This window comes from Rhinoderma darwinii, chromosome 13 (assembly GCF_050947455.1).
Source record: "Rhinoderma darwinii isolate aRhiDar2 chromosome 13, aRhiDar2.hap1, whole genome shotgun sequence".
In the NCBI taxonomy this organism is placed as follows: Eukaryota; Metazoa; Chordata; class Amphibia; order Anura; family Rhinodermatidae; genus Rhinoderma; species Rhinoderma darwinii.
The window spans coordinates 25,273,197-25,300,768 of record NC_134699.1 but is presented as its reverse complement, the minus strand read 5'-3'; the positions used below and the strand labels follow the sequence as shown (position 1 = coordinate 25,300,768).

Genomic DNA, 27,572 nt, shown 5'->3' with positions numbered 1-27,572 from the left:
CCCCTCAAATATCTATAACTATATGAATTCTACAAATGTGCAATGTTTGGGTTATTTGTTTTGTTTGCGCTGACCTCAAGGTGTTTCTTTTCTTCCTGGATTTTATCCTTTGATTTCTCCATCTCTTTGATTTCTGACAGCAATTTCTCCTCTTGGTTCCTTTGCCTGTAAAGATTAATAAAATGGGGTATTGAGAATACAAGTTCATCTCATATAACATGTTATAGTACATATTAGTAGCGTTACTAGTCTAGCCGATATCCGTATATAGTTCTCCATTAAAAGTTACATCGGTAGTGCCTGTCATTCATTATAACGTAGGGGATCCTTGGGGAACTATGCACATCTATACACTAAGTGACACTCAGTATACACTTACATTTGCAGGTCCATGTCCAATGACTGAATGGTTGTGTTAATCCTCTCGATTTCATCCTCAAGATTCTTAGTTTGGACTGTCCGCTCCTTCAGTATATGCAACAATAATTCATGTTATTATTTTACTTTTCGAGAAGGTGAAAGCATTGTACGCCACACCATTTTGCGGTCTAGTATGCAAATAAGCATTTTCTTCTTACTAAATCTATTAGGAAAAATTATCTACGGTATTTATAATTATTTACCTACCAATAAATATTTTTGGAAAAAAACAAACAATATTCTAAGCATATAGTCTCACTCTCCCCTTTTCCCAAACTGCTACCTTCACAATATATTAGTGACATAGTATGCAAAATGATTTTTTTTTACTAAATGTATTAGTAAAAATTATTATTTATAACTATTTGCCTACGAACAAATAATATATAAAAAGAAAACCAAAAACCTCTATTCTAAGAATATTGAGTCACTCTCCGCTTTTCCAAACTGCTACATTTACAATATGTTATTGACAGGTGTAATGTAAAGGATAAATATTCTTAATTGTCCAACAATCCAACACCCCCTACCATCAGCAGAAAAGTAGGGATTTCTTGCCAATGACTGATATAGATTGGCAAATTTACCTACGCCTGTCATGTGAGAGTCCGTAAAATGAAGAACAACTTGAACTCGGCTTAAAAGAAGTCATTTACATGTCAAAGTCTATGAACTATTTACTACACTTACATAATCTTGTTTCAATTCCTGCTTCTTATTTTAGTTCCTAACCCCAGTTATGTCACAATAAAGTATGTTTTTGTGTAGTCTCTGTGGAAACTAGTGCCTCTGTGCATTACATGAACAGTCTATTGGTTTTAATGAGAACCAGTGGCGCTACAGGGAAATCAAAAACTTGGTGGCACGTCCCAGAAGCAGGACATCTGCATGATTAATTTATCATCTGGGGAGCCCGCTGTTGAAACAGGATCCACAGCAGACAACCACATTAAGGCTGGGTTCACACCTGCATTCAGCTTTCCATTGTTCTGCTCCGCCAGAGAGGCAGAACAATGGAAATCCTGGAAGTGCCGATTCCGTTGCACGTCGGACATCACCGGCGGCTGATGTAACCCATTGACTTTAATGGGTCCATCGGGTTTCCACGGTTTTATCGGAAACAATAGCGCAATATGCTATACTATTGTTTACGGTATTTTTAGCCGGATTTGCAACAGAGGCCCCAAATGGAGCCTCTAATGCAGATGTGAACGAAGCTTAATTTACACTTTGTTGGTTTTAGGAATGAATATTCGTTACCATATTTTCCTTTTCCAGCCTTTCCATCTTCTCTGTCGAGTACAGTAAGTCGTCCTGGAGACTCTGGATCCTCCCAGCTTGGGCCTGGTTTTCATTTTGCAGAGCCGATACTTTATTTTGCAGTACTGAGCTCTCCTCTGTCAGTTTTTCCACAACTTTCTACGAGAGAGGTTTCATAGGAGTTTTAAGTTTCTTTACAATAATTTACAGTATATGACTTAATATCGGTTTGATTTTTTGCTAGGAAAACCTTACAAAATATATTCAAGCCAAATAAAAGTTTTCATTTGGAAATAGATCTGGTCAGACATTGGGAATATGTTATCTTGGGACAACGGAGATCTTGAATTCTTGCAGATTCCTGAAGTGGATAGCATGACTCCATATAATGCAAGAATAGGATTTAGCACATAATATGGTACATCGGTACCTTATTACCTGGAGTTCATTAATAACATTGAGATTAAACAATGTTAAACCTTTATAACTATTTCATACAGGTCTTGTGGAATGGAAGGTATTTATTATGAATGGGATGTAGGGATGTATTCACAACTGTTGTTGCCCTGAGCACTGTGTGGCAATACAAGGATGAATGCAAAAGTCAGGCAAGTGGGCAGTGTATGAGGATACTGCAGCTGAAGGGCCCATAGATTTCCCATTAGGAACACAAAGACTCAGTTCAGCAGTGGTGCCCTATCTAAACCCAATGAGCATCTAACACAAATATATATATATATATATATATATATATATATATATATATATTAGAACACACAACAATATGATACATTCCATTTACAACAGAAGTTTTTTTACCTTAAGTTCAGCATTCTCCTCATTTGTCTTTATCATCTCCATCTGATAAAAATAAAGAAAGAAGCAGAATAGGATAAAAAAAAATATTTATATCAAATCCTATGACTATGTAAAGGAACTGCTAACTCTCCATGAAACAGTAATTGAAGATATATCTATTAAGTGCTTCTGATTAGGAGCTTAATCTTCTTAAAAAGGACCGGTCACCTCTCCAGACATGAATTTTTTAGTAAATAATTTTATTTCCCATGAAATAAGAATTCTGAAGAATCTTTTCTTAGAACACTACATTGTGCCATTCCTCTGTTATTCCTCCTAACAATGTATAAATAAATTGAGAACTGGGTGTTACCAGTTGGGGGTGTGTCCCTTCACAGACTGATACTATCCAATCAGCGGTGACAGAGTGAGACTGTGTAGGGACACGCCCCTTTGATAAGGGAAATGGCAACACCCAGTTGTCCATTTATTCATACATTTCTAGGAGGAACAACAAGAATAGCACAATGCAGAGTTATAAGAAAAGATTATCCAGAATTTTTATTTTATGGGGAATACCAGTAATTACTAAAATAGACGTGTCAGGAAAGATGACAGGTCCTCTTTAAAAAAAAAAAAAAAACTGTCAGCAACTATCTACAAGCAGCCTTTAGTTTAGTACTTGCAGTAAAATAAGGTAGCCAGTCAGTACTCAGTAAAAGGGCTCAGGTTCGGACTTGCCTACCAGAGGATTGTTTAGTGGGCCCATGCTCTAAAGCTCTGATAGTGGGTCCCAAAGATCCAGCAGAAGACAATCCCATTTGGAACGGACATTGTAGCCAATCACTTGCCCCCTGGATCTATTTCTTATGTGAAGCAGCACATGCATAGACATCACTATGTCAGGCACTGCAGCGAAGGGATGCTTCTGCCCCTTCATTCAGATGATCATTGGGGTCCTAGGGGATAGACCCCCATCAATCAAATAGCCTATCCAAAGAATAGGCCAATCAAGGTAGAATCCCAGAAAACCCCTTTAAGGAACAAAAAGGAATGTTATTTAAACCACAATTGCGAATTCACTGAACTATTTATATTGAAATGTTTGAAAAAAAGAAAAAAAAAGACAAAATCGGACCTCAGTTGTCACCATCAGGATATCATCTTCATCTTCTGGGATGTTGTGACAAAACTGAAAAGGAATGCTGGCTCCTCGCACTTCTCCATTGTGGTCCACATAGCAGAACTGGTAGTAATCATCATCCTTGGGCAGATAATATGCTGGGGAAAAATAAGTCAGTTTTCTTATTACTGGGGCTATGTCAGAATAAAGGCTTGAGCTCCAGTATGTAAGTTGTCATTTTTAAAATGGAGACTCCGAGAGTAAATAAATAAAGTATATAAATGTACTAAAGTTTAGTGCTTAGTAACTTCAGGGAAATGTACACTAGCATGCAAAGGTTTAAAATTACTAAGATGTCTTAGAAATGTTTTTGTTCATAGAATTTTTTTTATGAAGGTACCAATACATAGGTTAGACATTACTAATGTTAAACACATACTACTGCAAAGCTCCTTTTTCCACCGCTATTACTCTAATGTTCTAATAGTAAACTAACAAATGGATTGTCTTGTTTAATAACCCCATTTTCAAATATCCTATCAGGGTGTACAGAGCCAATGAAAAGTGGCTACAAAGAGCATCTCTCACTCTGGAGGACCCGGCATGACCATGCATTACAAGGACAGCCCATTGATTTCAGACAACATTGTAATACTTCTTTTCACCTGTGGTGGCACTGCAAAGGAATTAAATACTTGGTGCCCGATTCCCCCATAGATTACAACTGATCGCAGGGTGTCAGCTAGAATCCATAACAGCCTTTTATAAGGGGATCTTTCTAACAAAAAGAGATTGTCCAAAGCGTAGAACTCCTTTAAAATGTAAAACGTATGTCTTTGCTTTAATCAGGTTCAATCTTTGCCCTCTCATGTCTTACTTTCCTGTGGTGAAGTGATTCTAAAATCTCAAGGGTTCTCTTTGGCTGCACTCTATACATAAGTACAACCTAGGGTGTCTGCACATGTCGTTTTATGATCTGCCCTGTCCTCTGTATAATTAAATATTTCCTGGATTTTGTAATACAAAGTATTTATACACAGAGGGGGTGGGGGGGTTGGACCATGACTCCCCCAGCAGAAGTCCAGCTTGAATCTCCTGGGCCGTGATACAGATTCAGTAACAGGACAGTCACATGCATATAAAGAACTGATTGAGGAACCTTTTTGCCTCGATCCGGTATCAGGGCCAAAGTACAACTGTAAACTCTGCATGATTCATAGCTGCACCACTGACTCCTATGGTGTTAAGAGCCTCTGAAAATAGTCAAGTACAACTCCTGAGAAATCTATATTGCAGATATTATTGGGTGATGGTTTAATGAGCTTAACTCAAGAAAATACTATATGTTCATAAGGTTTTATAGGATGTGAATAGAGCACATTGGAATGAGTCAAAATAGTTGAGAGAAGCAAATATTTCTACACAAACATCTCCTTGTTGTAGACTACCAATGTGCACAAAAGAAAATAATGGCACTCCCCTCACCCCTCCCTAATGAGCAATGTGTAAACTGTATATAGCATGGAGGGTGCTAGATGACGCATGCAAGTGGTAGGCTCTCTAGTATGGCTATACACTTATGCAATATTATTATAACCATACTCATTTACTTATTTTTATTCTCTTTTGAGAATTGTGTCGAGGCTGCCTGGTAAAGGACAGACCCGGCTTAGAACTCATTTAAAGTATAAGCATATAGACAAATCTGACCTGTGAATAGAACAGTGTTGTCCACGCTTGTCCGTGCGGAGATCCAGGTGAAATATTCTCTAGTAGTTAGCCAACCAACCTTTAGAGTAAAACATACACAAATCAGACCTTAGGATGTCAGGACATATTTTATAAAGGGGGTTTTCCATGTTTGTTGGTGCCCACGACAGACAAGTCAAAATTCCCCTCCTTCCCCGTCCAGCCAAGATTGTGCTCACTTTGCCAACTTAGTTTAGTAATTAATACCTAGTATGTCGGGTGATCTAGAGCTTAGGTTCTAAACTTGGGGTACGTGTACCCCAGGTAGTACACACCATGTCTCTAGGGGGTACTTTCTTTGTGCTCATGCATTGCTTTCAATAGGGAGCACAGTGTATGATCATAGTCTTGGGGGTATTTTGATTAAATTTGTTTGAGTACGGGGTACATGGCTTAGGAATGATGAGAAACACTGATATAGGGTGATGAAGAGGTTACTATTACTATCTATTAGCCATGGTGGTCTAGGATGGTTATATGTGTTAACATATAATATCTGCTCTGTCTAGCTCTGAGTTAGCAAGGACTGCTGGGAGATTTCAGCTCTGAAGCATTATAAATGCAGCTCTGGACTAGAATACTGGAGATGACATCATTTTTAAAGGTAAACAGAGCATCACAATGTGTTTGTAAGTGCTTTCTATTTGCTCATTGTGTTCCCTGTATTGACTGTTACAGTATGGTTTCTACATTGTAGCAGTTAGTGCATGTTATCTTCAGGACATATTTTTCACAAACTAGAAAACGTGTTAACTATATGTTGTTAGTTTGCACATGCACACAAATAAGCTCCAGCTCTACCCATGGATAGATGGAAATAATACATAAGTTATATAAACATAAAGAACATATCCTATGGGGATCGTATGGATGTAAAACATAATAATTGTTGTTTTTCTTTAAATATTGATATGGCTTTTTAGGTTTAATTGGTCATTTATGAATCAGTTTGTCTGTGACTTTTTTGTAGCAAGGAGAATAAAAAGAAACAATCCCTTTCAGGCAGATGATATAAAATCACTGTTATTAACGGACACGTCTGGCGCCTATGTTCCTTCCCGTCCTGTCAGCTGAGAAGGATGAGCCCATGTGAGTACAGAGACTGGACATTTTATTCTCATCAGCTGGTGGCACAGAGTGGTGTTGGGATTACTCCAGGGGCAGACACAGACAGTAGAGGGTCCATGTGAAAGTACAGTATATGGGCCCCTCGTTCTCGAATAACTCATCATAGGCACCACTTATGCCTTTAAAAAAATACTTCAGTAATTGTGAGCTAGGAATTTCATTAGCTCAGGCGATTACTTGCAATCTAATAGACAGTAAGATACTGCTTATAAGATGGCAGAGGGCCCCCTTACCTACTAAGTCCCTGTGCAGCTGCACAGTTTGCACATATGGTATGTCCTCAGCTGTATTACTTTGTTATTTGTTAATATGGCTTTTGCATTTATATTTCTACTCTTTACATTGAAATGTGAAGCAGCACAGAGATTTATACAATGGAATCAACCATATACAATGTTTAAGCTTAACGAGGATCTGTCACCAGATTATTAATTCCCTATTTCCTAACTTATCTAATAGCGCTATGATACTGATAACTACAGGTAAACGTTTTTGGGGAGAAAAAAAATACATTATTTGCAAACTTATGAGCATTTTTCTAAATATGTTAATTTGGCTATACTTGCCAAATAGGAGGTGACTTTTTCTTTTCACTCTGGGCGGTGTAATGTTTTCTGTATGACGCTGTCCAATCAGCATGCAGCTTCTCCCCCTTCCCTGCCCAGCAACACAGCCTGATCATTTAGTATACAGCTTCCATTCCCGATTGTGTTTTTAACTAGTGATACCTCCGGTTGTTTCCTGGTGTCATATGAAAGATTAGAATCTCATCTTTCATATGGCACCAGAAGCGTTGTTCTAGGTGGTCCACAGCCCGATATATGGCTATTTTAATTGATCCCCTTTTCCTCCAGCCTCAGTCTCTTACACTGTGTGAAGCAGCTCCATGCTGATAGGACAGCGTCAGAGGCTGTGAGGTAATTCAACCTCAGGAGAATCGCTGGTGTTGACGCCCACTTGTCAAGTATAGGCTCATTTGCATATTTTGAAAAAAGCTCATAACTTTTAAAATAATAAACGTTTTCAGACACAATTTTCACTAGCATTATCAATATGGCAGTGCCTATTAGATTAGCGAGGAGATTGTGCATTACTAAACTAGTGAGAGATCCTCTTTAAAGGAGTTTTCCAGTTTGAAGAAATTGATGGTCTATCCGGAGGATAGGCCAACAATATCTGATCGGTAGGGGTCAGATTCTTGGCACCCCCTCATGTGACCGCTGTTTCCGATTAATTACGGTCACTGCTCATACTGTGAATTGCCGACACAGTTGTAGCGGTGGTTCACAGTATTACAGTTTTCTTCCATTCACTTGGAAATATTATGTGTAAGTCAATAAATATGTAAATACATAATCTTATATTTAAAAACACATACAAATTTGTACCTTTTGTTTTTTCAAATTGTATTTTATATCTATGTATCTAAAGGCCCTATGGTATTTTTTTTTTCAGCAAAGACAGCATAGTATGCAGCGCTATTCTTGCTGTCAAAAACAACCCGATAGAAACCTGATGGACTCAATTATAAGTCACTGGGATCGATCAGAACTTGCTGGGATCCGGTCCAAGATGGATCCTTCATAGCTGTTATGACTCTATTCTGAACCCATGACGCTTATGTAAACAGAGCCGAAGCTATATGTACAGTAATAATCAAACACGAATTGCAAATATAACAATATTATATTATTTTAGTTAACTTTGCAGAACAGATAAGAACTCTAAATTACTGCGCACATTTAGGGTTGTATTCACCCAATATGGTTTTGTGGTTCTCTTTTTTTTCTGCAACTTTCACAAAATAGCCGCAATTTCCCAATGTCATAATACCACAAAACCAGTTGTGTATTAGTCAGGGCACCTACAGGGAAGTTTCTAAAACTAGTGGCAAGAAGATTTGGAGTGGTTGTTCATGGCAGTCAGATTGTAGCTCTCCTTTCTATATGTATATTAGTAGGTTTATTAAGACTGGTTAAGCAGATCATTATATTTTTGCCAGTAAACAAGCACTTTTCACCATATTTCCTTGCTACTGGCTGAATAATTCATCTGAGGCAGTGAAGCATAAGGTTAAATGGGAGTTAAGGGTGTTTTACACTGGCCGATTATCGGGCAGACGAGCTTTCATATAACGCTCGTTGACGATAATTGCCCTGTGTATACAGGGCAGTGATCATCAGATGAATGAGCAAACGGTCGATCATCTGCTGGTCGTATCGTTTTAAAAAAGTTAAATATTATCGTTATCGTTTCCAGCACATCTCCGTGTGTAAACAGGGAGACACGCTGCCAACATTATAATAATGGATGGGGACGAGCGATCGGAGTAACAACCGCTCGTCCCCATCCATAGCTCCATGTGACAGGAGAAAAAAAGCGCCGATCAACGAGGTCTCGCTGATCGGCGCTCGCTGCACCGGCCGAGTGTTGGCCGGTATAAAAGGACCTTTACACAATTCACATTTGACCTTTGGCAGGAGACAACCTGAAATCCTCCTAAGGCAGACATCAATAGATTTGCACCAGTGCTGAGATTAGAGCTATGAGTAGATGACTGTGTTGAGGGGTGAGATAAATGAGGCAGCTGCCCCAGGCCTTGCTGCACCTATCATAGAGACAGCCGCCACTAAGGAGAGCTCCCATTGAGATCAAGGTTAGCTGTATGAATCCATATACAGTTTGCTCCCCCTAGTTGTGACTGCATGTAGTCAAAATGATATGATTTCAGAAAAACAGCTTCCCTATAAAGATATAAATTCTTGGGTAACCGGTTCAGCTAAAAACAGCTCCTTGCCAGTAAATATCTGTCACTGAAATCACACTAACCTTTGTTATACCGATTAAAAACTAGATATGCAAAACAAGTCCACAAGATTACACAATAATAACACTATGCACCACACAAATCATAGTTGGGGTATTTACTAACCCGGACCCTATAAGTATACATCCATCTAAATACGAACATCATAGGGAACTTACTCCTTAAGTATGTAATACACACCCCGATGATCAAATAATCCACAGGTAAAAAGTAACAAAGGTAATAGCTAAGGAATCTGGCTAATATTATACAGTCATCCAGACTGTATAATATATACAGTTCTAACACTTGAAACCCCCTAGGTCATTGTTAAGGCTTACACTTGTAATTGTTTGAGGCCCACAGAAAGCAATATGATCAGTCATTGAATAATTTTTTTATTTTTTTGGTGAATTGGGAAGAGGGTTTAGCAATGGAAACCCAGCCATATTAGGGTATTGGGTCTTGCACTGTTATGGAGGCATAGTCTGTTATGTGTGGGCATCACTAAGGGGAAATTCAGGGACCTTGCTGGGCCTGGACACGCAAACGGATACACAATTTTATCTTTAGTTATAGTGATATTGCATAAACATTTTATATGCAGTGCATACGACTCCATGGTCGATCATAGGGACTTCGTGTGCTGCTATATATCTTGTGTATATTGCTCAATATCGACAGCCCATGCTGGAGATCATACAGCTAATATTAGATCCAACAGAAAACCAAAGTCAGTCAAAAAAAAACAGTCAAGATATGGCATCATGTATGCTCCTGAAAATCCAATTTCAGCATTAGCTTGATCAAATAGATACTGAAATTCTGCACTTCAAAAGCCATCTCAAAGACCTGAAGATTGTGAATAAGACTGCGGTAATGTCGCAGCATAAAGCTTAGGAAGAACATCAGAAGCAGGAGTGTCGCCGCACTCTCAATGAAAGAAGAAATCCTGCACGATTTGAAGCATCAGGCCAGAGAGATAAGCGGATCTGAAACAGAGCTAGTCAAAAGAGCAGCTTCAGGGTCAGATCAAGATTGGTAGAGGCCCTGGGGCAATTTGTTGGAGACCCCCTCCACAATAACAGAGCACATTATATCATTGTCGGTAAGTGTCAACAGAATCTGACGTCAAAAATGTATTATTGTGCGTTTTCTACTTAGGGAAACTTAGGGTCCTATAACACGGCCAAACATGGGCCATATAAACAATCGCCGATCAATGAGACAGCTAGTTGATCGGCGCTCGTTTGCTCCTTTCACACGGAGCAATGATTGCCTATGTATAGGGATGAGCGAGCGTTACTCCAATCGTTCGTCCCCATACATTTTCATCATGTCAGCATCGCATCTCCCTGATTACACAGCTGACCACAACTATCATTTAATGCTGCCTAAAAGAGCAGATCAGCAGATGAACCAGTGTTTGCCCGTTCATTGGCTGATCATTGCCCTGATTACACAGGGCAATGATCAGGAAGGAGGTTCATGTGAACGCTCGTTTACCCGATCATTAGCCCGTGTAATAGGGCCTTTAGTTCGACATGTTGGATTTTATGCTGCTGCTCAGCTCAATTGCAGTGGCGGAGTTTCAATACCACACACAACCTGTGCACAGGTATGGCACTGTTTTTTGGAAGAAAGCAGCCATGTTTTTTCTAATTCTGTACATACCCTTTAAACAGATAACATTAAAACTACAAATAGGTGTGGACCACCTTGGATTAATGTCATGAGTAGTACAAAGCCAGATTAGGTTTATCAAATTTATATGGTACATTCAGACTTACTTTAAAGATTCCAATCCAGTCTTTAGGGTTGCAGACAAAGTGGTTTTCCATATGGAATTGGCATAGTATGTCGGTTTTAGGCTTGTTAAATTTTTGCACATTAGTGAACATGACCTGTGAAAAGTTGCTTTCTTCAGGGGGCATAATAGAGGTCGGTGGTTCTTCTGCTTCACGATCCATGATTAGCTGAACCTCAAAGCCTGGAATATGTCCGGCCCTATGTCCAAGAAGATCAGACAGGTGGATGTAAACAAGTTGTAAAGGTTTATGTTTAGACAGAAAGATCCTGCCTACAAATACAAAATAAAAGCTTATTCATATTAAGAGATTACTAAATGTTCATCCAGAAACTTACAGAAATCAGCAGAGAGGCAGCGGGAGACTTAAGATCTGCGAAGAAAGAGTTCAAAATGAAAGTGAAAGAGTCTGTATTGCTGCTTATACAGGAAACCTTTACACTGGTTGGTGTCTGTTTACATCAGGAAGAAATAATCCACCTTCACTCCATTTCTCAGCTGTGACGTAGCATGATTTGCCTGCCTGTTAAAGCTACAGAGTATAAAAGACATAAAACTCACATAAAATAACCCTGTAATGTTAAATCAGTGGTTTATAAGTGGTAAAAGACACATTTATTTAGGCTTTGAATGAAAATAGGACATCAGACCTGAGCAATCACAGCATGTCAGATCAGACCAGTCTCCGGCTCTGTGATCAGTGAGAAAACAGACAAGCTAAGCCACGCCCCTTTAGATAAGCTTCCCCCACCCCCTCTCAGCCAGTCTCTGACCAAAACTGAAGAGTTTAGTAGGGAATGGACAGGAGTTTTCTAACAGATTTTGTTTGCAGAACACGCAGCATATCTTGCAGATTGACAAATATTGTTGGAAACTTTTATATCGTTTTAGTGCTTTTATGCATAGTTCTCACCAACTTGAAAAAAAAAAACGGATCTGAATTACTCTGCAAAATTCAATAAACTCAACAATGAATGTTTGTTTCATTTTATAATAATAATAATAATTATTATTATTATAATCTTTATTTATATAGAGCCAACATATTACGCAGCACTTTACAATTTAGAGGGAACATAGAAAGACAATATCAGACATTACATAGTGACAAAGCTAATTTACTATTCAGACAGGAGGATTGAGGACCCTGCTCGCAAGAGCTTACAATCTATGAGGAAATAAGGGAGACACAAAGTGTAAAAGTGTTTGTTCAGTACAATGGTCCGGCCATCTTTTATACACATGGGGTAGTACACATAAAGCTGCATGACCAGGTCACCTGCCACTATCCATGTATGACGGACATGAAGTGCATTAGTGTAACGTCTATGGCCGCGTACCGTCATCCTGACTTACCCTTTGATGGCCGCGGCCATGGACGAGTGTGTTCCCGATGGCATCTCCCTCCTGAGAGAGACCCCGGCACTCACTTCCTGGTCTGGACACGGTCTCCCGCAGGGCGCGCGCGCATGCATGGCTTTAAAAGGGACAGTGTGCGCACAGTTGCAGAATATCTGCAATTATCCCAGAATGCTTCTGGACTATAAAAGGGGCTCTCCCCTCTTGATCCTTGCTTGAGCGTTGTTGTGTTATCTAAGTTTGTCATTGCAAATGGTCTCCTAGTGTTTTCCAGTTCCCAGTGTTACCCGTTCCTACTGCCTGTACCCCGTATCCTGTGCTACCGTGCCCCTGTGCCGTCAAGAGTTGGAGTCGTGTGGTGTCCTCCGCTGCATCCATTGTGTCGCCGGGTGTCGGTCTACTGTCGGAGCCTCATCTTAGCCTGAATCCACTGCTACGGTTTACATTGCCTCAGGTACCCTTTCTGGACTATAAACATTGCATTGAACCTGTTTGGCCAGCTGTTATCCCACTACGCGGTACAGCCCAGTGGGGCCATACCCCGCGTCGTGACAATTAGGGTGCACGGAGTGTGAGGGAATCTTATTCTGATGACTAATGGGGCCAAGGAAAGGAGTCAGATTAGGAAATGTTATAGGCCTGTCTAAAAAGATGTGTTTTCAGGGCACGTTTAAAACTGTGGATATTAGGAATTCATTTGATTGTCTATGGTAGCACATTCCAGAGGACTGGTGCAGCACGAGAAAAATCTTGAGATGAGAGTGGGAGGTTCGGATTATGGAGGATTTTAATCTAAGGTCATTGGCAGAACGTAGAGCGCGAGTAGGCTGGTAGACAGAGATGAGGGAAGAGATGTAAGGAGGTGCAGCACTGTGGAGGGCTTTGTGGGTGAGAGTAATAAGTTTGAATTTAATTCTGAAGGGGATGGGCAACCAGTGAAGTGATCGGCACAGGGTAGAGGCGTTGGTGTAGCGGTTGGTCAGAAAGATGAGCCTGGCTTCTGCATTAAGGATAGATTGGAGAGGGGAGAGTTTAGTGAGGGGAAGACCGACTAATAACGAGTTACAGTAATCAAGACAAGAGTGAATCAGAGCAACAATAAGGGTTTTGGCTGTTTCCTCAGTAAGAAAAGGGTGGATTCTTGAGATGTTTTTGAGGTGAAAATGACAGGAGCGTGTAAGTGATTGAATGTGAGGAGTAAAGGTAAGATCGGAGTCAAAACTAACCCTGAGACAGCGGGCGTGCTGCCTGGGAGTTATGGTAGTGCCACACAGAGACGGAGACATCAGGTTTCGGTAGGTTAGTGAATGGCGGGATCGCAGGGAACTCAGATTTAGAAAGATTCTGTTTCAGATAGAGAAAGGACATGATGTTAAAGACAGACAGACAATCACTGGTGTTTTGTATTAGAGCAGGGGTGATGTCATGGGAAGAGGCATATAATTGGGTGTCATCAGCGTAGAGATGGTACTGGAAGCCAAATCTGCTGATAGTTTGTCCAATAGAGAAAGAGAAGAAGTGGAACCAGCAAATGACACATTGAACGAGCGGTCAGAGAGATAGGAGAAAAACAAAGAGAGAGCTGTGTCTTTAAAGAGGCTCTGTCACCACATTATAAGTGCCCTGTCTCCTATATAAGGAGATGAGCGCTATAATGTAGGTGACAGCAGTGCTTTTTATTTTAAAAAACGATCTATTTTCACCACTTTATTAGCGATTTTAGATTTATGCCAATGAGTGTGCTGTTTTATACTAACACATTAACAATACTGAAGTGTTTAGACAGTGAATAGACATTCCACGGGATGTCTATTCACAATCCCTGCATTTCGTTACCGTTTCTGTGGTAGTTATAGCAGAGTAAGCGTAATCTCGTTGTAACCTGTCATTTACAGCGTAATCTCGCGAGATTACGCGTGCTCTGCTGTAACTACCACAGAAACAGTACCGAAGTGCAGGGATTGTGAATAGACATCCCGTGGAATGTCTATTCACTGTCTAAACACTTCAGTATCGTTAATGTGTTAGTATAAGGGTATGTGCACACACACTAATTACGTCCGTAATTTACGGACGTATTTCGGCCGCAAGTACCGGACCGAACACAGTGCAGGGAGCCGGGCTCCTAGCATCATAGTTATGTACGATGCTAGGAGTCCCTGCCTCTCTGCAGGACAACTGTCCCGTACTGTAATCATGTTTTCAGTACGGGACAGTAGTTCCACGGAGAGGCAGGGACTCCTAGCATCGTACATATGTATGATGCTAGGAGCCCGGCTCCCTGCACTGAGTTCGGTCCACTACTTGCGCCCGAAATACGTCCGTCAATTACGGACGTAATTAGTGTGTGTGCACATACCCTAAGACAGCACACTCATTGGCATAAATCTAAAATCGCTAATAAAGTGGTGAAAATAGATCGTTTTTTTTTAAATAAAAAGCACTGCTGTCACCTACATTATAGCGCTCATCTCCTTATGTAGGAGATAGGGCACTTATAATGTGGTGACAGAGTCTCTTTAAGGCCAATAGAGTGGAGCATGTTAAGTAGGAGTTTGTGGTCTACAGTGTCAAAGGCTGCAGAGAGATCCAGAAGAATCATTTTGAACATGTTCTTTTACATAATACATCTCCTTTTAGCCCTCCCATCTGGTCCATGGGTAACCTTCAAATCCATTCAAAAAGTTTATTTTAATACATAGAAATGGTAACTTGCTCTTCGAACAAACTATTTTGTCACTTGCCACTGTTATTCCTCATCATACAGCCCTTTATTATTCTTTCAATATTTTAGATATTGCTATTTCATACTTATGGCACCCCCTGGTGTTGGTTTGTTTCCCTCTCAGTACATTCACATAATATATCCAGTGTCAGTGGCCACAGACTCCCAATAACATAGTCACACTGGATCCTCTAGTGCATGGGCGGTGGAGTGTTTCCTGCTATTGTGCACGCCCGCCAGTAAAATTTGGCCCACTAGACGGAGATTCTTTTCACCAGCACTGGACACATTAGATGGATGGTCAGAGGAGAAAGTGCCATAAAAAGTAGTTACAACAATAGACACACGAGAATTTTTTTTCAATTATTTTGATTGAAACGTTTTTCGTTTTTCTGCGATTTAACAGAGAAATCCATTATTTAAGTGTGGGACAACTCCTTTATATCTACAATTGGTATCCACAGGTCAGATTAGCACTATTAGCCAGATAGGGAGCTGCTACAAAGTGCAGCTTTAAGATAAAATATGTAGATAGATAGATTTTATATATATATATATTCTATCTAACACTAATATGGTAGTTTTTACTTTTTGGGCAGAAATCCTCTTGATACAAGATTATCATAAATTTTCTGCTCTGTAGTGTTGGGTTATTGTCACGGTCTGTGGGTATGTGGACCCACTAGGCCGCACCGCCGTGGCGGGGAGGCAGCTGGCCAAACAGAGCACCCAAGCAATACAAAGTCCCGCACTAGGGTACCTGAATAGTCCAGACAGTGGCTGAGGCTTAGCATGGATAGAGGTGGGTGCAGCAGGTTACGCCAGACGTGATGGATGACAGCAGGTGCAGCAGTTTGCGCCAGACGTAGTGGATAACACTGGACGTGGCAGACAACAGCAGGTGCAATAGGACATGACTCCAACACCAAGAGGCTCAGGAACAAGAACAAAGCACGGGATACAGGAAACCGGTAACAGGGCACGGGTAACAACAAGAACAGGATAACACTAAGGAACCATTTGCAAAACTGATATAGGAAAACTAACAATGCTCAGGAAATTAGCAAAAGGGGCAGGGCCCTTCTTATAGTCCAGGAAATTATGGGCAGTTGATGATGTCCCATGTGCGCGCGCTGGCCCTTTAAGGCCGGGCACGAGCGTGTGCGCCCACCCTACGGGACACAGCAGACTGGAGCAGAAGTGAGCGCTGGTGTCTCCTGGGAAGGAGATACGAGAAAGTGCTCACAGATCCATGGCTGCCGGGAGGGGGGGGGGGGGGAGTAAACCCCCACGGTCCGCGGCCATGGACGCTAGTTATATTCAGCCTTTTTTTTAAAAAGTTTACATTTCTCAGCAGACAATACTGAATAACGAAAAACCAAAATGATTTTTTTGTGTAGGTTCCACTACAGAATATGTCCTTGTAAAAGTGACCTTACGTCTTCAGTGCTCGAACATACAGCACTGACACCATATACTGATACATCCAGCCAACAATTTTGTACATTTGGCACATTTTTACAACAGAAAACAGCCAGAAAACGCTCGATTGTTTTTACATTGTCTTATCGATATCTTTCTATGTTAATAATAGACCCCAGTAAAACCAAACATCTCTCTTTACTGCATCATTTATTCCTATGAAAGTCCGGAATGACAAATATTCTTCCACTATAAAGTATTAGCGGTGTAAAGTAGGAGCGGTGCTGCAGTGGCGGTGGCCGCCACGCGGTGGTGCAACCGATAGAGTAGGGACCCACTTTTAAGAGGTCGCCGTGAAGTGGCAAGTGGGCTTGCATACAATTTGATCAAAATTTTACAAAGAACCTCTCGTTCATATTTAAATATTTTGCGTAGCCGCAATTGATCATAGTATACAGTGGATGTGCGGTCCATGTCTAGTCTCTCCCATTTGATATAAAGTATTAGAAGTACATGAAATATGTGTGCTGGCTTCATAGGCGTAATATCTTTACAACAATCTCTTAGGGAAACATAATAACTGGCTTGTTGTTGTTGTTTTTATTTTGCTGCCTTTGATATATTTATTGTTCTATTTTGAAATGTAGACTGGTTAAAGTTGATATTAGCAATATTCCTCACAGCAGGCATTAGGCTGTATAGAGATTAGTTACTTAGGACAGGGCTGGGACTTGTGCTCATAGTATCCCATGGGAAATTACCATGGCTTAACAAATTATATTAATTAAATGAAGCGTGGCAAGGAAGTTGCAGTGACTTGCCACTGGAAAGAATGTGAAGGCTACAGGGACTGCATTTCTTAGATCCGTCAACCAATTGGAGAATGAGTTAAAAATTTGAATAATTGACTTTTCAAGGAGATCAGGAGATCTGTGATGTTTTTGATTCATTGTATTTCTGGGTCCATTACTGGATATCTAGCCAGTGGTAGATTTTGACCCTGCAAATTCAGATCTAATAAGTGTGTGAATAGGAGTTTATAAATTCCCAGTCAGCACTGTATACAGTTTTGAGGACCTATTGAGGTTTTTTTCTTGTAGCATTTTTATTCCATTAAATTAAATAAAGAAAGTACACAACCTTAACGGTTTATTTAATAATATATATATATATATATATATATATATATATATATATAGCAATTTCTATTGCAAGTTCACACTAAGAGTAGGGGCACATTAGAAAATAGACACATCACAGATAAGTGCAAATACTCCAAAACATAGGCCTAGAGAATGGCGACATGTAAACATACCTCCCTTTCATACCTAACTTTCAAGTATCGTAAAGAGGGACAACCGATGCGGCACGCATAGCGATAGCTGCCCCATACAGCATAATGCTCCCATTGCTGCCCCAATACAGTATAATGCCCACACAGGTGCCTCCATACAATATAATGCCCACACAGATGCCTCCATACAGTATAATGCCCACACAGATGCCTCCATACAGTATAATGACTCATCGCTGCCCCATACATTATAATGCCCCATACAGTATAATGCTCCTATAGCTGCCACATACAATATAATGCTCCCATAGCTGCCCCATACAGTATAATGCCCCATACATTATAATGCCCCCCACAGCTGTCCCATACAGTATAATGCCCCTATTGCTGCCCCATACAATATAATGCCCCCATACAGTATAATTCTCCATAGCTGCCCCATACAGTATAATGCCACATTAGCTGCTCCATACAGTATAATGCCACCTTAGCTGCCCCTAGTGCCAGAGCCCACATAGTGCCACAGTGCTCATATAGATAGTGCCACACAGTGCCCATGTAGATAGCACCACAGTATCCCCTGTAGATAGTTCCCATCTAGTGCCATAGTGCCCATGTAAATATGGACACCCCTTGATGACAGCGCCACCCCTCCCTGTAGATAGCGCCGCCACCTCCCCCTCCCTGTGCTATTGGAGCGGAATCCACAGCCAGTGCATTGGCCACGCTATGGACGGAGATTCTGCTCCAGGAGCAGCCCCTGACGTCACTGTCCATATATGGACAGTGACGTCAGTGGCTCCCTCTAGGAGCGGAATTCCCAGCCAGAGTGTCGGCAACGCTCTGTCCGGGGATTCTGCTCCTAACGTCACTGTCCATTTATGGAGTGGGACGTCAGGGGCTCCCTCCAGGAGTGTAATCTCTGGCCAGAGTGTTGCCGACGCTTTGGCCAGGAATTCTGCTGCAGGAGGAGCACCTGACCTCACTGTCCATATGTGGACATTGACGTCAAAGGCTTTCCTAAGACAGGAGTCCCTGGCCAGAGAGCTTGTGTTGCTCTGGCCAGGGACACCATAGTTGAAAACCCGACATCACTGTGCTCAGTGCTTAAAGTAGCACTGTGCCCGGGGAGTCCTCGATGAGTGGACATTGAATGCTGAAGCAGGGAGCTGACGGTTCCATGCTGAAGCATTGAACGCAACTGTATCTACCTCTGGACACCGGGACATATCACCCAGATTTTTAACAACAGGTTCTCTGGTTTGCAGACAAAGACATACGCGACGAGGGGGTCGCGGTGTATCGCGCCATGGAAAATTATTCTAATAATCAATTAAAATAATTACAATATTCCAAATACACCTTATATTAAAGTGAACTCAAAGTAATTCCCTGTCCAGAATGTTTAACTGCATTGTCACACTATGTATATAATTACATAAGCATACATACATACATACCTACCTACCCACACATTATATTAAAATCACCCATTTTGTATACGACTTATATGCACACATTCAATATCCTAAGCGTGCTCAGTCCATTTAGTTAGTCAGTGGAGAAGAGTGTGGCGTGTGCTGTAAGCCACAGCAAATCTCCCGCTTAATGCACAAATACGGTGCCAGAATCAAGCGGAGTACATATATACAGCGCCAGAACAAAACTCAGTACATAAATACATCACCAGGACCAAGCTCAGTACATATAAACAGCACCAGATTAAAGCTTAGTGCATAAATACAGAACCAGATCCAAGCTCAGTACATAAATAGAGCACCAGAGCAAAGCCCAGTATATAAATACCGCACCAAAACCAAGCTCAGTGCATAAATACAGCATCAGAACCAAGCTAAGTACATAAAGAAAGCGCCAGAACTAAGCTCAGTACATATTTATGTGCGGCGCCACATACGGGGGGTGGGGCTGTGTGCGGCGCCACACACGGGGGGGGCTGTGTGCGGCGCCACACACAGGGGGGGCTGTGTGCGGCGCCACACACGGGGGGGGGGGCCGTGTGCGGCGCCACACACGGGGGGGGGGGCCGTGTGCGGCGCCACACACGGGGGGGGGGCCGTGTGCGGCGCCACACACGGGGGGGGGGGGCCGTGTGCGGCGCCACATACGGGGGGGGCCGTGTGCGGCGCCACATACGGGGGGGGCTGTGTGCGGCGCCACATACGGGGGGGGGCTGTGTGCGGCGCCACATACGGGGGGGGCTGTGTGCGGCGCCACATACGGGGGGGCTGTGTGCGGCGCCACATACGGGGGGGGCTGTGTGCGGCGCCACATACGGGGGGGGGCTGTGTGCGGCGCCACATACGGGGGGGGGCTGTGTGCGGCGCCACATACGGGGGGGGGCTGTGTGCGGCGCCACATACGGGGGGGGCTGTGTGCGGCGCCACATACGGGGGGGGCTGTGTGCGGCGCCACATACGGGGGGGGCTGTGTGCGGCGCCACATACGGGGGGGGCTGTGTGCGGCGCCACATACGGGGGGGGCTGTGTGCGGCGCCACATACGGGGGGGGCTGTGTGCGGCGCCACATACGGGGGGGGCTGTGTGCGGCGCCACATACGGGGGGGGCTGTGTGCGGCGCCACATACGGGGGGGGCTGTGTGCGGCGCCACATACGGGGGGGGCTGTGTGCGGCGCCACATACGGGGGGGCTGTGTGCGGCGCCACATACGGGGGGGGGCTGTGTGCGGCGCCACATACGGGGGGGCTGTGTGCGGCGCCACATACGGGGGGGGCTGTGTGCGGCGCCACATACGGGGGGGCTGTGTGCGGCGCCACATACGGGGGGGCTGTGTGCGGCGCCACATACGGGGGGGCTGTGTGCGGCGCCACATACGGGGGGGCTGTGTGCGGCGCCACATACGGGGGGGCTGTGTGCGGCGCCACATACAGGGGGGCTGTGTGCGGCGCCACATACAGGGGGGCTGTGTGCGGCGCCACATACAGGGGGGCTGTGTGCGGCGCCACATACAGGGGGGCTGTGTGCGGCGCCACATACAGGGGGGCTGTGTGCGGCGCTATATACAGGGGGGCTGTGTGCGGCGCTATATACAGGGGGGCTGTGTGCGGCACTATATACAAGGGGGCTGTGTGCGGCACTATATACAAGGGGGCTGTGTGCGGCACTATATACAAGGGGGCTGTGTGCGGCACTATATACAAGGGGGCTGTGTGCGGCACTATATACAAGGGGGCTGTGTGCGGCACTATATACAAGGGGGCTGTGTGTGGCACTATATACAAGGGGGCTGTGTGTGGCACTATATACAAGGGGGCTGTGTGTGGCACTATATACAAGGGGGGCTGTGTGTGGCACTATATACAAGGGGGGCTGTGTGTGGCACTATATACAAGGGGGGCTGTGTGTGGTTTTATCTGCAGGGGGCATGGTTACTGATGAGGCACTTTTATTGTGTCGAGCACTGAGGGATTATTATTACCATCTGGGGCACTGTGGATTAGGAGTTTGTTTATAGGTTGGGGTATAGGTAGGAGGTGCTGGAAAAGGGAGAATCCAACATGTCTGTGTGTCACATTCTGTAGAGAGGAGTCGCGGCTGGAATAAGTCGTCACAGCGGTTAGGGCTGGATGGAGAAAAAAAAGGGAAAAAGTGAACGACTAATTAGAGAAAACATCAACTAAGTTAGCGTGGGAAAGCTACAAGAGGAGCTGTGATTGGTGAGTCACTCCTAGAACACTGCACAGGCAACAACTTTTTAACGTGTCCGTAAAAATTTTGGTCTGTCCGTGAATTTTAGCTCAGTTGTCCAGAAATTTCTGAGGTGGAGGTTGGCAACCCTGCCCATTATCTCGCTGCAGATCGTACAGTGACTGCAGTACTGATCAGTCACAAGGAGAACATTTACTGACTCACAGGTGACTACTTCTCAGATTGGAGTCATTCTTTTTCTCTTTTCTTTTCCATTCGGCCCAGACCTCCATGATGACGCCTCCTGGCCACGACCCATTTCTGCAGAGTTTGCTGCGTAGATGTCTTCGGCTGCCCACTTTTCCAACATTTTCGCACCTGTAAACGAAGATAAAATTCTCTATGCCCCTGAATATAATAGTATTATACACTGTGCCCCTGAATATAATAGTGCTACACACTGTGCTCCTGAATATAATAGTGCCATACTCTGTGCCCCTGAATATAATAATAACATACACTGTGCCCATGAATATAATTGTGTCAAACACTAAAGTAAAGTAAAGCACCACACACACAGTGCCCTCTGTAGCTCACAATGCCCCCTGTAGGTAGTGCCCCTCATAGAGCTAACTGTAGATAGTGCCCCCATAGAGTCCCCTGTAGATAGTGCCCGCAAAGAGTCCCCTGTAGATAGTGCCACCTGTAGTCTACAGGCTGTAAATAGTGACCCCTGTAGATAGTGCCCCCATAGAGTCCCCCGTAGATGGTGCCACCTGTAATCTACAGGCTGTAAATAGTGCCCCCTGTGCCCCCTGTAAATAGTGGCCCCCTGTAGATAGTGGCCCCCTGTAGAGTCCCCCATAGATAATGTCCCATATAGTCTTCAGGCTGTAGATAGTGCCACCTGTAGGGGACTGTAGATAGTGCCACCTGTAGATAGGGGCCCCCCGTAGATAGTGCCACCTGTAGATAGGGGCCCCCCGTAGATAGGGGCTCCCCGTAGAAGAGCCCCCTGGAGATAGGGCCCACCCGTAGAACCCTCTGGAGATAGGGCCCACCGGTAGAGCCCCCTGGAGATAGGGCCCACCCGTAGAACCCTCTGGAGATAGGGCCCACCCGTAGAGCCCCCTGGAGATAGGGCCCACCCGTAGAGCCCCCTGGAGATAGGGCCCACCCGTAGAGCCCCCTGGAGATAGGGCCCACCCGTAGAGTGCCCTGTAGATAGGGCCCACCCATAGAGTGCCCTGTAGATAGGGCCCCCAACACTGCCCACTGCAGAAGAAAAAAAAACACATTACCTGCTCACCTGTCCCTGCGCCATCCTCCAGCAACACCAAGCCTCATCTAGCGGAATGACACAGCGGCACAATGACGTGAGACGCCAGAAGGAGTATCTGACATCACTGTACATATATGGACAGGGGACTCAGGGGCTCCCACTACGACCGGAATACCTGGCAAGAGCGTTGGCAACACTCTGGGTGGGGATTCCTCTCCTGGAGGAACCCCTGACGTCACTGTCCATATATGAATAGTGACGTCAGGGGCTTCTCCAGAAGCGGAATCCTCGGCAACTCTTTGGTCATGGATTCCACTCCAGAAGGAGTGAATGGGAAAGCAGGGAGTGGATAGTTTCCTGCTCTGCCATAATATTCAATTGTATCTGCCAGTGGCAGATTAAGTAGACCATAGGCCCTGGGCTGTTCCACAAGCTTGGGCCCCCCTTCCCCAGCACCGCTCTGCCATGTCTTTAGTGAAAACCACCTTTTTTGTGCGAGCATTGACAAATGAGTGTTGCGATTCCCCTTGTCAAAGGGCTGTGTCCCTACATACTGACAGTCTCCAACCTTCGCTGACAGTATCACAATGTTCAGGGACACTTCCTCTTGACAATGGGAATGGTAACAAGCATTTGTCTATTAGTCCTGGGTACACAAAGCTATGTAGAATACAAGGATTTCCTACAACAGACATGTCAGGAGATGGGACAGATCCCCTATAGATCCAGTGACTCACAAGTGATGCCTCCTCTGATGGGAGTCGTTTTCTTTTCTTCTCCATCTGACGCAGACCGTTATGGCGACTGCTTCTGATGAGACATCTTTGCCCATCACTTCTGCAGCCATTTCCAGCCTCTAAAGAAACACACAAATTTAGACACCAAGGCCCAGAACCATACATTAAAGGGGTTGTCTGGGCACAGACAACTCCTTTTACTCAGAAAATTAATTTGGACCACACACTAGATCATACTCAGACCAGACCCCTAAATACAGACCCCCTACACTAATAATGAACCCAGGCCAGATCCCCTACACTAATAGTGACCCCAGACCACCTAAACAAATGCAGACCCCTAAATAAAGACCCCTAATACAGACCCTAGACCAAGCCCCCTAAATACAGACCCCTATATACAGACCCCCCAAATACAGACCCCAGACCTGAACCCCTAATCTAATACAGACCCCAGACCAGAACCCCTAATCTAATACAGACCCCAGACCAGACCCCCTAAATAGACCCCATAAACTAATACAGACACCAGACGTCTAATACAGACCCCCTAAATATAGACCCTCAGACTCCTTAAACTGACAGACCCCTAAATATACAGACCCTAAACCCCTTAAACTGATACAGACCTCAGCCCCCTAAATACAGACCCCAGACCCCTTAAACTAATACAGACACCAAACTTCCTAAATACAGACCAGACCCCCTAAATACAGACCCCTTAAACAAACCCATCCCCTTATGCTTAACATAGCAACTCACCTCAGTGTTCTCTGTGGAGTCTTGCTGCTGCCCATAGAGCTGCGGCCATGTGACCAGCAGGTCTCTACAGTAGTAAGACACTTCAGAGATGAGGTCATGTGACCTTATGTCTAAAGGTCCTTTTGCCGGTCATGTACAATGCGATTCGCGTCAAAATCGCGACAAAACGACATTGTACTTTGGGCGACGATGCAACCCCGGGAGCCTCGGTCTCGTGGCGGCCGCCCAAAACGCCCTATGATGATCCGCCATTGGTATCTGCGTCCCGAGGACTCAGATACAATTGAATATGGCAGTTGCCAGACACGTGTGGGACAGTAATTTGCTGGGACTGTCTCTGTAAATTTGGGACAGTTGGCAATTATGCCCGTGGCGGCTGGCCCAGCGCCCCCCTACCTTCCCTCTTAGTGGCGCCCAGAAAACATGCCCCGTGTGCCCCCCCCAGCTACGCCCCTGCTCTTACTATTGGCAGCAGAAGATACTATTGCACACTAGTGGCACCAGGGATGTCAAAGTGTTACTATAACGTGCTCCTAGGGTCCAAATCATATCACTTGTAATTTAAACTATAGTAAAGGCCATATTAATGGATCATAACGTTACACTTTTTCCTGCATAATATTTAGTGAGGCTCTACACTACCTTTCATATTTGAAAGTGGCTCACGACCTACGAAAGGTTGGTGACCACTTCTATATCCAGTCTGTATCTATTTAAATGTTGAGAATATATTTGAACGTATCCGTTCGTGTAAATCTGGCCTAAGCAAGTGACTGGCACCTTTATAAAAAGCCTTACCTGTGTGCAATTAGGATAACAAGCCAGGGTTCAGAAGTTGCGGACAAAAAATGTGGTTTTCCGTAGAATCACAGCAAAATGACGCATGCATTTTTACCACGACATGTGAACAGCCCTGCCTGCTGAATGATAGTTGTGAGAGTGGATGTTAATCAGTATATTGCACCTGTGTGATATTCCTCTATATAAGAGTTCCAAAACCAGGAACGGAACCTAAACAGAAGAAATAACTAAAGAAAAAACTTACAGGTCTGGTCTCCTAGATCCAAGTCTGGATTTGGCCTCAAGAAATGCATGCAAAATCTGCAGCAAATCTGCACTGTGTGAACAAGGTCTAAGGTTCCATGCACACGACCATGCCCGTAATTACGGGCACGGACGGCTGCAGACAGCCGCCCTTATTTACGGGCCGTGCTTCCATTATAAAGTATGGGAGCACGGTCCGTAAAATAAAAAAATAGGACACGGAAAGTGTCCGTCAGCCATAGAAACGAATGGGCCCGTAATTACAGACAATTTTATGGTCGTATGCATGGGGCCTAAGAGTGCAGTCAGACATAGCAGATTTTGTTGCAGAAATTTCTGTGACTAAAAATCAGATCCATTCATCTATATGCAACTTGCAGGAAACCCATGCACCTGCTGCAGAAACAACCACATTCAGATGAATGGAACTGATTTTCAGTTACGCGCGCTGTGGCCCCTTCAAAACAGCTGATCAGCAGAGGGTCCCGGGAGTCGGACCCCAACCGATCAGCTATTGATGGTTTAGACCGGGTTCACACGAGCATGTTCGGTCTGTACAATACGAACCAAATGTCGGCCGCATTTCCCGGACCGAACACACTGGAGGAAGCCGGGCTCCTAGCGTCATAGTTATGTATGACACTAGGTGTCCCTGCCTCACTGCGGAAAACTGTCCCGTACTGAAAACATGATTACAGTACATAACGGTTTTCCCGCAGCGAGGCAGGGACTCCTAGCGTCATAGATAACTATGATGCTAGGAGCCCGACTCCCTGCAGTGTTTACGGACCGAATATGCTTGTGTGAACACGGCCTTATCCTGAGGATAGGCCATACATTTTTAAGGACTGGACAACCCCTTTAAGTTACTAGACTTACTTGAAGTCCTATGTAAAACCACAAAAAAAAATAGTGGTATCACATTGAGTTCTGCCAAATGATACACTCCATTCTGCTGCATCTGTATGCAATGTGCTGCACCCACCGTTTTCTTTTTTCTTTTTTCTTTTTTTTTCTTTCTTAAATTTAGTTTTTATTGAATTTTTTACTATGACATAAACAGAGAATGTATGCATCGGTTTAGCCAACATGGCTACAAAAGCAGTATTAGGGCTTATTTACATGAACGTGTAATACGTCCGTGCAGCGCGCGTGATTTTCACGCGCCTTGCACGGACCTATGTTAGTCTATGGGGCCGTTCAGACAGTCCGTGTTTTTCACGCAGCGTATGTCACCTGCGTGAAACGCACGACATGTCCTATATTTGTGCGTTGTTCGCGCATCACGCACCCATTGAAGTCAATGGGTGCATGAAAATCACGCGCAGCACACGGAAGCACTTCCGTGGGACGCGCGTGATTCGCGTAACAGCAGCAAAAACTATGAATTTACAAACATACAAACAGTGTCATAATGATGGCGGCTGCGTGAAAATCACGCAGACACGCATCATATGGTGATGACACACGGAGCTGTTAAGTGCGTTTTGCGCAAGCAAAACGCAGAGTTTTTTGCGCGCGCAAAACGCACATGCTCGTGTAAATCCGGCCTTACTCTTAATTAACATTATAAAGCATACAATGCAATATATGAAAACGAAGAATAAGGAACAAAGAAAATAACATTCATGGCTGCTTACACATGTAGTTAGACAGAGAAAAAGGATTGTATGTCCTATAATCAGGCACATAAAATTATACAAATGGTTAGGTCGGTAGATTCTCACATCAAAGAGTGAAAGGCCCTGAAGAGAAGAACATGGGGGAACAGGTCTCTCCAGAGCTTATAATATGTTGGCTCGTATAGTTATACAGTGAAGGAAATAAGTATTTGATCCCTTGCTGATTTTGTAAGTTTGCCCACTGTCAAAGATATGAACAGTCTAGAATTTTTAGGCTAGGTTAATTTTACCTGTGAGAGATAGATTATATAAAAAAAACAAACAGAAAATCACATTGTCACAATTATATATATTTATTTGCATTGTGCACAGAGAAATAAGTATTTGATCCCTTTGGCAAACAAGACTTAATACTTGGGGGCAAAACCCTTGTTGGCAAGCACAGCAGTCAGACGTTTTTTGTAGTTGATGATGAGGTTTGCACACATGTTAGATGGAATTTTGGCCCACTCCTCTTTGCAGATCATCTGTAAATCATTAAGATTTCGAGGCTGTCGCTTGGTAACTC

General features: G+C 43.8%; 1 protein-coding gene and 1 long non-coding RNA gene across 3 annotated transcripts in view; one reads left to right on the top strand and one right to left on the bottom strand.

Annotated features, from left to right (window-relative positions):
• CALCOCO2 (calcium binding and coiled-coil domain 2) overlaps positions 1-11,794 on the bottom strand; it is a 32,410-nt gene extending 20,616 nt beyond the window's left edge. The window contains exons 1-9 of one of the 2 annotated variants that reach the window (XM_075845544.1): positions 11,742-11,794; positions 11,430-11,464; positions 11,075-11,291; positions 5,312-5,390; positions 3,617-3,759; positions 2,500-2,541; positions 1,681-1,839; positions 380-465; positions 75-165 (exon numbers count right to left, since the gene is read on the bottom strand). In XM_075845544.1, coding sequence (XP_075701659.1) covers positions 75-165; positions 380-465; positions 1,681-1,839; positions 2,500-2,541; positions 3,617-3,759; positions 5,312-5,390; positions 11,075-11,254 — 780 coding nt within the window. In that variant the 5' untranslated portion in view covers positions 11,255-11,291; positions 11,430-11,464; positions 11,742-11,794. Of the gene's footprint in view, positions 1-74; positions 166-379; positions 466-1,680; positions 1,840-2,499; positions 2,542-3,616; positions 3,760-5,311; positions 5,391-11,074; positions 11,292-11,429; positions 11,465-11,551; positions 11,624-11,741 lie in introns of those variants that run through there. The other variant, XM_075845545.1, reaches the window with a different exon arrangement.
• Positions 6,317-8,502, top strand: LOC142666287 (uncharacterized). Its single transcript, XR_012851656.1, has 2 exons — positions 6,317-6,439; positions 7,934-8,502. It is a non-coding gene; the product is annotated as an uncharacterized LOC142666287 (long non-coding RNA).
• Positions 11,795-27,572: the final 15,778 nt, after the last annotated feature.